The 14,989-nt window shown below is 41.1% G+C and overlaps 1 protein-coding gene across 1 annotated transcript; it reads right to left on the reverse strand.

Moving 5' to 3' along the window:
• Positions 1–8,718: 8,718 nt before the first annotated feature.
• LOC140044099 (uncharacterized) lies at positions 8,719–14,004 on the reverse strand. The gene has a single exon (XM_072088579.1). It carries the CDS (start codon positions 14,002–14,004, stop codon positions 8,719–8,721), a length of 5,286 nt encoding a protein of 1,761 aa, XP_071944680.1.
• Positions 14,005–14,989: the final 985 nt, after the last annotated feature.

Genomic DNA, 14,989 nt, shown 5'->3' on the forward strand with positions numbered 1-14,989 from the left:
TCTCCAAATATATGAATAATAAGGAATAATATGTTGTTGTCACCTCATATTTGTGTTATGTCATAATTTTTACCCATAATTCCTTGCTCCTGTTAGAGCATGTTGTTTCTGCTGTGTGTAGCAGATGAGAATAATGATTGAATAAATCGTAGACAGACGTTGAAAACAATCGTAGTATCATTTATTATCGATCAGTATGACTACAAATCCTACAGGTTATGGGCCCAGTAGGTTCCAAAGGCTGCTATTCAGTGGAGATCCAGACGAATATGAAATCTGGGAAACGAAATTATTAGCCTACCTAGTGACCAAGAAACTTGAAAAGTACATAACATCGGACGCCCCAACAGGCGAACCGAGAGAAGCACCAGGCGAAAAACTCTTAATCTCTATACAGTACTCCTAAAGGGATTACCGACCCAGAAATTTAAACCATTTTCGATCCATATTACACAATCTAACGACGATATTTCCATGAGAAAATTCAAAGCTGTTAAGAGGATTTGAGAAAACCGAGTGTTTTGATGAACCAGACGATACAGGCATAGGCCTAGAGAAAGCTGAGGACACAGTCATGAAAATAACAAACCTATCATGTTATGGTTGCGGCTCTACCAAACACTTAGTAAAGCAGTGCGATCCGATGCAAATACCATAAAGGAGCAAAACACCTCGAAGATGAATGCTACAGGCATTCAAAAGACAAAGTTAAAACAAACCACACCTACCATTTTTGCGTTAGTGAGGAGAGCAAGAAAGATGCCATGATTGTGGACACAGGAGCCACCTCGCACGCAATCAACAAGGACACGTTCATAAAAATTGACCCAAATTTTAAACCGACTCATCACTGCATCGAACTGGCCGACGGAACCAAAATGAAGGGAAGTGCTATAAAGTGAGGAGACGCAGAAATAAACATCATCAACAACAAAGGCAAAAATGTGAGGGCAACACTCTCAAACGCCCTCTATTGTCCAACCTACCCACAGAGCATCTTTAGCGTGAAACGGGCCACAGAAAACGGGGCAGAACTAACATTTAAAGAGGAAGGTAGTTGGATGAAGAAAGGCAGCTCAACATTTGACCTTGAAGTCGCAGATGGTCTTTACCATCTGAAAGTAGGTGAAAACACAGACAAAATGAACTTCTCTATTGACCATTGGCACAAAGTATTGGGACACTGCAACAAAAAGGACATACTTAACCTTGAAAATGTTGTAGATGGAATGAAAATTGATAAACTACCAAATAATGAATCTACATGTGATGTATGCATTAAAGGCAAATTTACAAACTCCCGAAACAGGGAAGCCGACAAAAAGGCAAATTACCCATTAGAATTAATCCACACAGACCTAGCCGGACCAATAGATCCGATTGGGAAGGATGGGTTTATTATGTGCTTACGCGAGGTGTAAACTGAATCTCTGGCTTAGTTATTAAAACAACATTTTTTCCAAACCTTAACGGAAATAAACTTGTTTAATTGTTTTTATGGGCTATTATCGTTAACTTTCTAACTGTTAAAAATGTTTTTTATTGTGTATTGCTATTGTAATAATTATTTTTGGCCAAATGAATGAATTTACACGGGATACGTTCCTTTATTAGCGGGTAGGTAGTGTCGCCAACTTAGCCGGATAAACTAAGCATGCGAGTACTGTATTTAGTCTTTTGGCTTGTAATAAAGCGCTACTAATAGTATACACAACACAATCATGTTTACGCTATGGATTTTTATTAAAACATTCTAGTCTTAATTATAATTAAATTATATCAATCAAAACGCAATAACCAAAATAAGTAACACACGTTTTACACATTTTAATTTAAAAGGGCCACCTAAAACAGAACAAGCCGGCAATGACGACTTGTCGGACGGTCACACTGTAGTGGACCTTCAAATCAGCCTACAAGCGTTAGAAGATGTTATATTTGGGATGTACTCTGAGGTTCCGCTGGCGAGAGTAGGTTTCTCCTATAGACGTGCTACCCAGGGGAGAGCTCTTGAAAGGCCTGTTAAAACAATTTGTACAGTAATGGACCTTAAGGCATTTGTCCGAAAAGGGAAAATTTACCTACTCCCTGGACGAGATTTGGCGCAACAGGTAAATAGAAACAATTATTCAATATAACTTATATAACGATGATTTCTTGCACATCCATAATCGATATTGTAAATTATACTTTGATGGGGGGAAATTTGTTTCCTCAATCAATGTCACAGCCGATGGTGTATCGATATGCCTCATACCTGGATAGTTTGACCATCATTGACAGATCAAAGGGAGGGGAAGGGGAAGGGAAGTTGAATACGCAGCCTTTAAATCGCGAAAAAATAATCCTACAATACAACTGCATGCTCCTCAGTTTGAAATTGACATGTTGCGCCCCACTATACTTCAAAACTGAATCTTCCCTTGGATCATGTGTCTCACTGTGCGCTTTCACTTATTTATTTTTATCATAACTTACTGTAAGGGGTCATTCCATCTCAGTTCACCCAAAAAAAATGGAATTTTAAACCCTACCTCTTCCAATTTTGATGAAATTTGGTATATGGGTGATTCATAGCAATTAAAGCCAAAATTTCAAATTTTAACTTTATCGGACCAACGGTTTTCGAGATATCGCAATTTCAATTTTCGGTTTTTACGCAAAAAAGCGCGCGGCCGCCACGTTTCAAAGAGCTGTATCTCTGGAACTATAGGTTCGATTTTAAAAACAAAGGTATTTTTGTAAAGGGGAGACCATAAGGAACCTAAATATACTAATTGTGTGTGTTTTATGTTAATTTTAAGTTGAATAAAACTTTGACATATATTTTGACCTTGAAATTGACCCCGTGGAACACGCCCGATTTGTTGGTGACTATCACGAAAAATGTAGCCCTACGTGTCAACTACAACATATAAAAAAATTGGAGGGGTTTTTTTCTTTGTTTCCATGAAATTACAATTTGAAGTTGACATACCTCTTCCTTTTAGTGTATTTTTGGTGTTGTTATACTTATACACAGTGTGAACACTAACTGTTAAGGTGTCTTATTGTTACGCTTTCTCATCAGGCCCACTTAAACAGTAGATATATTTTGATATGAGAAATACTGGGTAACTCAAATACTTTTCAAATCAATTTTGACACATAGTTTAGTGTCCTTACTATGTTATTATGCACATTAACATATGCATAATAAGTGATTGCAGAGAACATACAACAGTCACTGTATATGCCTTTTTAAAGGTTGCCATCCCCTATATAAAAACAAAACTACCAACCATGAAAAAAGTTCATTATTCACAGATGGATGTGGCGGCCAATACAAAAACAAATATAACTTTATTAACCTTTGCCACCACCAGGAAGATTTTGGTTTAGACGCCGAGTGGAATTTTTTCGCTACATCACATGGCAAGAGTGCGTTTGATGGCATAGGTGGAACAGTTAAGAGGCTTGTCACTAAGAGAAGCTTACAGCGTTTGACTGAATGTCATATTATCACATCTCTCAGTATGTTCGACTACTGTGTAATTTTTTATTTTTATTTTATGTCTTTAGGCAATGTGGCCAAGGATTATCAATGGTGAATTAATCACTGTCCTATCAGATAGGTGGTAATCCCCCTGATACAGGGGCTATTGTGTGAACCAGTTCACCGGGGTAACCCTCTACTCTTTTTCGAATAATGAACTGGGTTCTTTAAAGTACACACATGTTATAACTGTGTACACTGGACCTACAGTTTATAGTCCTTATCCGAGAAGACTTGTTCCACCACCAGAACGGAGCGAGTCGGCCTCGAACCCTTGCCGATGTTGTTGTTGGCTCTTTTAGGTACGGTAAACGGCGCCCCTGCCTTAACCGCTCGGCCATATGACTCGCTCATATGGACATTCCAGGCATCAACTTTTTTCATGTGGGAATAGATGAGGTATCTACTGTGGAAAAAGAAATAAAGCCGAGATTCAACCTCGCCCAGACCATCAAGGGTACATTACAATATCATCGCTTTGTTCCCGTTTCTCTGGCACAGATGCAGGTCTACAAACTTAGTACCCAGATAAACCCTCCGGATGTGGTAGTGATTCAAGAATCTTTCAGTGATGAAAATGAAATTGTTGCTGATACACAACCCACCATTATTAGAATTCAGAATTTTGTGTGCTGTAGTTATGATGGTGTCCCATGGATTGGTTTGGTGGTGGATGTCTCACTCTCAGAAGAGTTTGGGGATTTTCAAATTAAATTTATGCATCCTCATGGGTCAGCGAAAACCTTTTATTGGCCGTCCAAAGAAGACTGTTGTTGGATTCCTGAATCAAATGTACATTGTATTATAGCCTCTCCGTTTATAAAATCCTCTTCGACTAGGAATTAAAGTATTTCCCAAAATGATCGCCACAACATTTCTAAATACTGTTTGAATTGTCCAGATGACAAGGAGTAAAGGCCAGACATAGACAATTGTAACATTATAATAATATTTAGTTTGTAAATAAAATTAATTTTGGAATACATCAAATTGACATTGAAGTAATGCATGGACAGACACCAAAAATACACTAAAAGGAAGAGGTATGTCAACTTCAAATTGTAATTTCATGGAAACAAAGAAAAAAACCCCTCCAATTTTTTTATATGTTGTAGTTGACACGTAGGGCTACATTTTTCATGATAGTCACCAACAAAACGGGCGTGTTCCACGGGGGAAATTTCAAGGTCAAAATATATGTCAAAGTTTTATTCAACTTAAAATTAACATAAAACACACACAATTAGTATATTTAGATTCCTTATGGTCTCCCCTTTACAAAAATACCTTTGCTTTTAAAATCGAACCTATAGTTCCCGAGATACAGCTCTTTGAAACGTGGCGGACGCGCCCTTTTTTGCGTAAAAACCGAAAATTGAAATTGCGATATCTTGAAAACCGTTGGTCCGATAAAGTTAAAATTTGAAATTTTGGCTTTAATTGCTATGAATCACCCATATACCAACTTTCATCAAAATTGGAAGAGGTAGGGTTTAACTCATTGGGTGATCTGAGATGGAATGACCCTAAGATTCTTTTTTAATATTTAATGACAATTTTTAACTTTAGAATAGTCTTAACAGTCTTACACCTTAATAGTCTTAACAGTCTTACACCTTAACAGTCTTAACAGTCTTACACCTTAACAGTCTTACACCTTAACAGTCTTACACCTTAACAGTCTTACACCTTAACAGTCTTACACCTTAACAGTCTTACACCTTAACAGTCTTACACCTTAACAGTCTTACACCTTAACAGTCTTACACCTTAACAGTCTTACACCTTAACAGTCTTACACCTTAACAGTCTTACACCTTAACAGTCTTACACCTTAACAGTCTTACACCTTAACAGTCTTACACCTTAACAGTCTTACACCTTAACAGTCTTACACCTTAACAGTCTTACACCTTAACAGTCTTACACCTTAACAGTCTTACACCTTAACAGTCTTACACCTTAACAGTCTTACACCTTAACAGTCTTACACCTTAACAGTCTTACACCTTAACAGTCTTACACCTTAACAGTCTTACACCTTCCCGTGGAGTTGGACGGCCGAGAGTAGTTGAGGTGAGTCTACGTTTTCTTATGTGCGTTTTAAATTTCTCTCTTAAACAACTATTCCTCGGCATCCTCGCTTAATTATCCCCCTGTGCCAGTACTGCCTCCGCAGTACTTTCAAGGTCGAGGGACGCACCCATCGCCGGATGCCGGTGGGTACGACAGTGACAGGACCATGACCTCGCTGCCTAGTGAGGATCGCTCCGAGGTTGCATAGGGTGGAGACGGTTTGCAGGCTCTTGTCAATCGTGTGGTTCCTGCTGTACTTTGGTACATTGGAGTAGAGTACGCCTATGACGCCCGCGCCGGCTTCGAAGAGGTACTCTACCTTTGGAGTGCGTGCTCCATTGAAGCGGGTCACGACTTGTCCAGTTGCGTCGCTGGATCCCGAACTTGTCGCTAGGGTAGAGGCTATAGCGAAGGAGCCTAAAACCCGTAGAGCTGCACCTCAAGATCTCGCAGCAGCCTTCCCGCTTCCGCAGGACCAGTTTCAACGCTATATATCGGCACCACCGATCCCGGATGCAGCGAAAGAACGTGCGCGCGAGGATCAAGGTCTCGACGCCAATGGCAGATTTCTGTCTCCTTCGGCCGCCAAAACTGAGGAGGCGCTAATCGCGGTCGACCGTGGTGCACGCGAGACGTTACGAACGGTCTCGATGTCGGGCTACCTTCTGTCATTCCTCGCGGATCCGGACCATCCATGGCACCTTGACGCGGACGTGATCTGCTTGCTTCAGCAGATTAGGGGCCTGGTCGCGGACCAACAAGCGACTATTGCAATGACCTCGGCCGCCGCGCGGAGGGTCAATTGCCTCCAGGCCACGGACATTGCGCCCGCGCATTACCGCCGCTTCACAACTAGCGAGTCGTTCGGTGCTGTGGACCTCTTCTATGGTAAGTTCGCCGAGAAGGAAGATAAGTGGGCTCGCGAGCGAGAGGCACGTCGCGAGACGAGATCGCGTTTTCCGAAACGCCAGGCGAGCCGTTCGCACTCGCGTCCAAAGCTTCCAGCCCCACTGCCGGTGGTGCCATCGCGTACTATCTCACAACCGCCGCCGTCGGTCCATAATCAGTCTGAGGTTGGGCAGACTCCTGGGCCGTTGCGTCCCCGTAATTCCCGCCCCGCGCGTGGCGGTAAGCCGGGTAGGGGAGCATGTCGGGACCGCGGTTCGCGACGTGGTGACGTGCAGTCGAGGTCCGTGCCGTCGGGGGCCGGACCAGTGGGAGGTCGTCTCCTAACTATAACTATTAACTATTAAACAATTATACAAAACAAATCGAAATCATTTATTTAATTTATTTAACATTTGTTGTAAAATCATATGAGGTGAGTTGAAGTTTGCGCGCGCAATTATATATTTATATTGCGATTATTGTATAGGCTGATTTTGTTTGCAAAACATTAAAATCGTGAATTTAACATTTGTTGTAAAATCATGATATTGTTTATGCATTGTGATCCACTTAATCATTTCAATATTCTTGTTTAGGAAGAGACAGAGGTTGCAGGGCCGTCTAGAAGCCAACGTCCCAGAGTTGAGGTGAGTTGAAGTTTGCGCGCGCAATTATACATTTATATTTCTCTTTTGTGATTATTCTATAATTGCATGAAAAACATTAAAATCGTTTATTCGTAATTTGGTAAGGGAATTGTTTATATTGAACATAGTTCATTAGTTATGTTTAAACATCGCAGGTTGTCGAGGTACTAAAACTATGGCAATAAGATGATAAGCATTACCAACTGTAGCGTACTACGCGAGTTCGCTTGGTGGCGTGTGTGGTCAATCGACGCAGATAACAAAAGACACTGATCCAGCAAATACAATATCTACAATTTATTTACAATAGACCGATCTTCCGTTCTGTTCTGGTGACTAAAAGAAGATAAAGGAAACTACATTACTTTCTATAATGTGTTACAGAATACAACATTATTCAAGAAATTACAGCGATATTATAATGAGTTAAATGAAAAGGTGTATAAGTGTACCAATTAAAATTAATATAAACATATCAATAGAATAGCGATCACAACAATGTTACCATTAAAGCAACAAGTAACAAACGTATTCCTTATCAATTACCACTACAAGTTAAAACGAGCCATGGGGTTCAAAATATAAACCTACTTGACTTTGACGCCTCAAATATACCAATCACAGTAAACAGATGCACTTGAACTACTCCCAGTTCAAAACAGCTGCAATATAAATAAATCGATCCTTGTTTATAATTTATAACCCATCCCCTCTCAACTATCCAGTTGCTATTGGCAACCAAAACTTAAATTGCCCTCCAATGAATCGAAATGAGGCACCACTCAGGCATTACACTTTATAATCGTTATACCTTAATACAAATGATGTATAGATTTCCAAACTACAGTAGGTTATTCTAAATAGCATACAACTGCTATAATGTATCAATAATATCATAAAAAACATCCTAATTAGACATATTAAATCCTTATCGCAACTGGAGAATTTAAAACAATCACTAATATCAACAAAGGCAAGAAATATATATACGGTATATAATGCATAGTTATAGTTTATAGCCTACCTACGGTATGAACGATAATATATATGATTAAAACAACTAATGTATATCGATAATGATACAGACTCTCACGAGCCCAATAACGACATAATCGATTATTCAACATTATAAACATAAAGTATTCTATAAAGAAAAAATCGGAATCAACTTACATATAAAAAGTAACAAGGTTGTCGAAATCACAAATGTTGCCAAATTACACATAAATGTTTCATACAATTAACCAAGCTTTCAAAGTTATAAACAAGTTGTAAAAGTTACAAACAAGTTCCAAATAAACAATTTGTCACAACAAAAAATTAGAAAAGTGTCGAGTTGGAGATGTGTCGCTGTTCAAACCCAAAATTCATCTCTCCTGGAATTTGGTCACACCCCTATATATCAGACCTAGGAGCAACATCCACAAAATTATAGAGGGCGTTCTATTATATTTCAATACTTTACACTCCCCCCTTTAAACCAAACGGGTTTAACAATCACTTAATAAAAAGGTAAATGAAATATTATAAAAACTAAATACATATGTACATAGTAAACACGACTATAGGGTCTTAATTAGCTCTTTCGAGCATACATAACTTGGTTATAGGTCTCTCATAGACACCACCCTTAGTTCTAATATGTACAGATCTTACATGTCCGTCACTACCTACATTCACATCCACCACCAACCCCAGTGGCCATTGATAGCGCGGAGTAGAGTTATCGGTAATAAGGACGAGATCACCAATTTTAAGATCTCTTTTCTCCATACCCCATTTTTGCCGATGTTGTAGCAATGGAAGGTATTCCTTCACCCACCTTCTCCAAAATATATCAGCGAGATACTGGACTTGTCGCCACCGTCTCCTGTAGATGTCTTGCTCTGCAAAGTGTCCAGGAGGCAAGGATGGTCCACTCCTCAGCAGGAGTAAATGGTTAGGAGTCAATGGTTGATCATCACTTGGATCGTCGGACAGTTTCGTAATAGGCCTGCTGTTAACGATGTTCTCGATGACACACATCAGAGTAGTGAGACTCTCATCATCAAGTGTCTGTTGGCGCACAAGACTATACATAATGGTTCTTATAGTGCGAATTTGTCTTTCCCAGACTCCGCCCATGTGAGACGCCTTCGGTGGGTTGAATGACCAGCTGATTTCCTTCTGCAACATAAAGTTGTCGATATGTTGACGATTCCATTCGGTCATGGCCCGTCTGAGCTCTTGCTTGGCCCCAACGAAGTTCGTGCCATTATCGGAGACCATCTCTTGAGGTACTCCTCGTCGAGCGATAAACCTCTGCAATACATTTATAAATGAATCCGTCGTCATAGAATGGGCGACTTCTATATGGACAGCTCGTGTCGTCATGCAAGTAAACACGCAACCGTAGCGTTTATGTTCTGTGCGTCCACGCTTAATGACGAGTGGTCCAAAATAGTCCACACCCACCCTGGAGAATGGCGGTTCGCCAATCTGCATCCTTGACTTCGGTAGTAGACCCATAATTTGATCAGTTGGCCGAGCTTTCATCCTTTTACACACGATACACTGTGACAGTTCCCGTCTCACGCTCCTCCGACCCTTCACCAACCAAAACTTCTGTCTTATATCAGCCAGCGTGCGTTCAATACCCCCATGTCCTGTTTGAAGATGGTAATGCCGTATAACGAGGTTGGTTACGTGGTTATCGCATGGCAACAAAATTTGATGTCGTTGGTCAGTGGTGAGGGTTGTCTGCAGTTCTATTCGACCACCAATCCGAATAATACCATCGTCAGCCAGGAAGGCTCCCAATCCTTTAATGTTTGTGATGTCTTTATAGCGTGTGGATTGGGTATACTGAATAATCACCCTCTCTGCTTGTTTGGTTTCATCCACCGTGAGTTTGTCACAGATAAGGCTCTGAATGTCATTCCTTTTCTTAAGGACGACATAACGTTTGAATCGCAATATCCAAGCTACACTTCGCTTTAATCCAACCCAAGACGAATATCGATCGAAATAGTGTTGAATAACAACGTTATCTTGCACGTTGGTACACACATTCACAGATTTCTTCACCTCTAGATCATCAGCGCTTACATCACCATACCCATCTGGTTGCATAGGCCAGGTTTTGTCAGTATCTTGTCTTAAAAATGTGGGACCCTCCAACCAAAACTTGTTGTTTACCAGCAGCCTCGCTTCGAGGCCTCTCGATACAATATCTGCCGGGTTATGTATCCCCTCGACATGTCTCCATTGTTCCGGATTAGAGCCGTCGTGTATAGTCGCTAACCTGTTGCTAACGAACGTCTTAAACCGCCTTTCTTCATTCTTGATGTACTGCAAAACTATCATACTGTCAGTCCAAAAACAAGATTTCCCCATTTTCAGCCCAATTTCACGAGTCAGTGTCTTGTCAATCTTTACTGCCAGTGTCGCCGCCATTAGTTCTAATCGCGGTATAGTCACAGTTTTCATGGGGCATAGACGTGACTTGGCTAGTATAAGTGCACTCCTAGTGCAGTTGTCCTCATTTGTCGTACGTAGGTACGTAGTCACCCCATACGCTATTTCTGAAGCGTCAGCGAAGTGGTGTAACTCTCGTGCCACCACAGTACCGAACACGTTGTCTTCTAGACATCTAGGTATCTTTAGGTGTTGTAAGTTCTGGAGATCGTTCTGCCATGATTGCCAACGTGACAACAAGTCATCCGGAACCGACTCATCCCAATCAACGCCCCGACGCACGAGTTGTTGCACGATGAGTTTTCCCCTTAACGTGAATGGTGCTGCGAATCCATGGGGATCGAACACCGAGCTTAATGCACTTAACACCCCTCTACGAGTTTTTGGTGTGTCCTTGTGGTTTACATTAAATCCAAACGTGTCGTCTTCGACATTCCACTTCATCCCTAGTGCCTTTTCGGATGGTAGGGTGGCACCTTCTAGGTCAAGCTCCTTAACCGTCGTGGCCCTGTCCTCCACTGGAACATGACGTAGGATTTCTGAGCTATTGGCTATCCATTTCGTCAACTTGAACCCTCCCATGGATAACAAGGCCGTCAGATTCTTTATAACTCTAACTCCTTCTTCTTCGGTTGAAACAGAGATTAGAGCGTCGTCCACGTAGAAATTTTCATTCACAATCTCAGTGATATTAACGTCAACTTTAGCACGGTTATCTTGTGCCGCCTTTCTTAGAGCATAAGTGCTCGCGCTTGGGCACCAGGTTCCACCAAACAGGTGCACACACATACGGTAGGTACTCACTTCCGTCATTTCGTCGTCTGTCCACCAAAGAAATCGAAGAACATCCCTTTCGTTTGGTGGCACCCTAACCTGGTGAAACATAGACTTGATGTCACCCATGATGGCGTATTGTCGCCGGCGGAATCTCAGAAGGACCCCCATCAGGCTGTTGACAAGATCTGGTCCCTGCATGACTACGTCATTTAGCGATAGACCCCTATGTTTTGCCGCGCAATCGAATACTACTCGTACGTCACCATTCTTCTTGGGGACAGCGTGGTGTGGCAGATACCAATTTGGGAACGTCGAATTGCGGTTACCTACAGGTTCTGCATGATTTTCTTCAACTAGGGTTTTAATAACCTCAGCATATTTGGCTTTAAGGCTTACATCCTTCACCAATTTCCGTCGGAGATGGCCAAGTCTGACTTCAGCAGTATGTCTATTGTCCGGTAAAATAGGCGGGCGTTGCTTGAAGGGAATAGGTAAATGGTAATGTCCATCCTTAAACTGTACATTTTGATCCCATAGTTTAACTACTCTTTTGTCATTAACAGACATCATTCTGTCATCGTCATCCAATGCAGGTACGTCACAATCAGTTGTCCAAAATCTCTCCAGTATCTGATCAAGCCTCACATTGTTCTGAATCTCGCAAGCAAACGTGGAAGATCTCTTCTCATTTCTTCCCATAACAGGACCGTTTAGGGACCACCCAAGGGATGTTCGTGTGGCATACGGTTCCCCTTTTCCACCGGCTCTTATTTCAAGCGGTTGTAACGCATCTGGAACATCTAGCCCAATTAGGAGGTCCACCTCTGAGTTGTCTAGTCGTGGGAGATTAACTCCATTTAGATGAGGCCATTTGTTCACTTCATCCAACTTCAAGGCTCGACTTGTCGAAGAGCGAATTGTCATTTTTCGTGTGGAATATACTAGTGGGAGTGCTACAGGTTCTCCTCCACCCATGCCTCTCACTTCCAGACTGATTATTCTGCTGGGTACACTGCTTTCATTATCACCGATGGTGTTAATGATCAGGTTCTCCGGTCTACCTCTCACCTTCAACGTCTTTGCCAATCTCTCTGTACAAAATGAGCTTGTACTCCCACTGTCCAATAGTGCGTATGCGTCTACCTCTATCCCACTTTCCGGTGATCGTATTGTGACCGGCAAGATTGGTAATGAGATGAAGGTGTTCATCTTGTCGGCGTGCCCAACTGGCTGCGTCTGTGGTTGCTGCGGTACACTAGCAGCTGGTGTCTGCTCTGCTTGATGTGGCTGAGCTTTAGAGGCGGGGGCTTGATGTTGTTGTTGTTGTTGTTGTGTCGCCTTTGGCTTAATTATATGAAGGAACTTGGTGTGTTTCTGTCCACATCCAGCTACCGAGCATGTCCTATTCAATAGACATCTTGATGCGTTATGTCCAGGTTTCAGGCAATTAAAGCATAGCCGGTTCCTCTTTACGAATGATAGCCTTTCTTCAACATTCTTTTCTTTAAACTGTAGACAGCCAAATAAAGAATGAGAACCTTCACACATTTGACAGGACGGGGATCCGATGGCAAAATTCTTATTTCGGCGTTTTTCGGGTTCTCTGTTGCTGGTCGTCTGTCTCTCTGGCTTGTTACCTACACTACCCGAGACAAGGCTACCAAATACAGGATCATTTGCCTCCTTAGAGGCCGATTTAACAAAGTCAACAACATGTGCAATGGTAGGTGGACTGCCTCTAAGCTTTATCCTTTGATATTCTTTAACCCACCTTATCTGTAAGTATCGTGGTAACTTGTCAATTATTGACCTAAGGCTACGTTGGTTATTTAATTCCCCAAGAAAACCCATCGCATCTAGCGTTTCCCTGCAGGATGATAAATCGTCGGTAAATTGCCTTAACTCGGCAACGTCAATCTTAGGGCGATTTACAATCTTATCTACCCAGGTCTGGACGATCGTCCCTTTATCTCCGAACCTCTCTGAGAGGATTTCCCTTGCCAGTTTGTACCCTTCAGTTGGGGGCCGCATAAGGCAACATTGTAGGGCGTCACTTGCTCTACCCCTACAATATTTTAATAAGGTAGTCAGTTTAAAATTGTCGTCAGATACCTCCGACATTAATACATCAAAGGCTCTTATAAATGGCCAATACCTTAAAGGATTGCCATCATACATTTGTAATTCGGGCCTAGGTAAAGACATCGCCTTCACTAGGCTATCCATACTTAAATTACTACTACTAGTCTTTAGCTCACCGACCGCCTTAGTTCCTTGTTGGTTGTTGGCAGCGTCGACCTTTTCATTACCATGGTCTACTTTCCTCAATTCGCAAGAATGAGCCAATGCGCTCCTCCTCTGATCTGTATATTCTTTTTCTACTTTCGCCATCCACTCCTCTTCTTGCTCAAATATGTCATCGTCATCAATGACATCCAACAACGCGAGATGGGCCTTTTCTACTACTTTGAATGCCTCGTCCACCCGCTCTAATTGGTCGTCTATGTCAACAATAGTAACTCCTTCCGTTTTTAACAATGCGCTCAAAGTGTTCAAACTTCTTGTTACCAATCCCTTTCTGTTTCGGCGCTGCAAAGTCAGCGTAGTCTTCCTATCTTCTGCCATACTCGTATAGGCTAGTCAATCACTGTAGCGTACTACGCGAGTTCGCTTGGTGGCGTGTGTGGTCAATCGACGCAGATAACAAAAGACACTGATCCAGCAAATACAATATCTACAATTTATTTACAATAGACCGATCTTCCGTTCTGTTCTGGTGACTAAAAGAAGATAAAGGAAACTACATTACTTTCTATAATGTGTTACAGAATACAACATTATTCAAGAAATTACAGCGATATTATAATGAGTTAAATGAAAAGGTGTATAAGTGTACCAATTAAAATTAATATAAACATATCAATAGAATAGCGATCACAACAATGTTACCATTAAAGCAACAAGTAACAAACGTATTCCTTATCAATTACCACTACAAGTTAAAACGAGCCATGGGGTTCAAAATATAAACCTACTTGACTTTGACGCCTCAAATATACCAATCACAGTAAACAGATGCACTTGAACTACTCCCAGTTCAAAACAGCTGCAATATAAATAAATCGATCCTTGTTTATAATTTATAACCCATCCCCTCTCAACTATCCAGTTGCTATTGGCAACCAAAACTTAAATTGCCCTCCAATGAATCGAAATGAGGCACCACTCAGGCATTACACTTTATAATCGTTATACCTTAATACAAATGATGTATAGATTTCCAAACTACAGTAGGTTATTCTAAATAGCATACAACTGCTATAATGTATCAATAATATCATAAAAAACATCCTAATTAGACATATTAAATCCTTATCGCAACTGGAGAATTTAAAACAATCACTAATATCAACAAAGGCAAGAAATATATATACGGTATATAATGCATAGTTATAGTTTATAGCCTACCTACGGTATGAACGATAATATATATGATTAAAACAACTAATGTATATCGATAATGATACAGACTCTCACGAGCCCAATAACGACATAATCGATTATTCAACATTATAAACATAAAGTATTCTATAAAGAAAAAATCGGAATC

The sequence above is a fragment of the Antedon mediterranea genome, chromosome 3, assembly GCF_964355755.1.
Source record: "Antedon mediterranea chromosome 3, ecAntMedi1.1, whole genome shotgun sequence".
Taxonomy (NCBI): Eukaryota; Metazoa; Echinodermata; class Crinoidea; order Comatulida; family Antedonidae; genus Antedon; species Antedon mediterranea.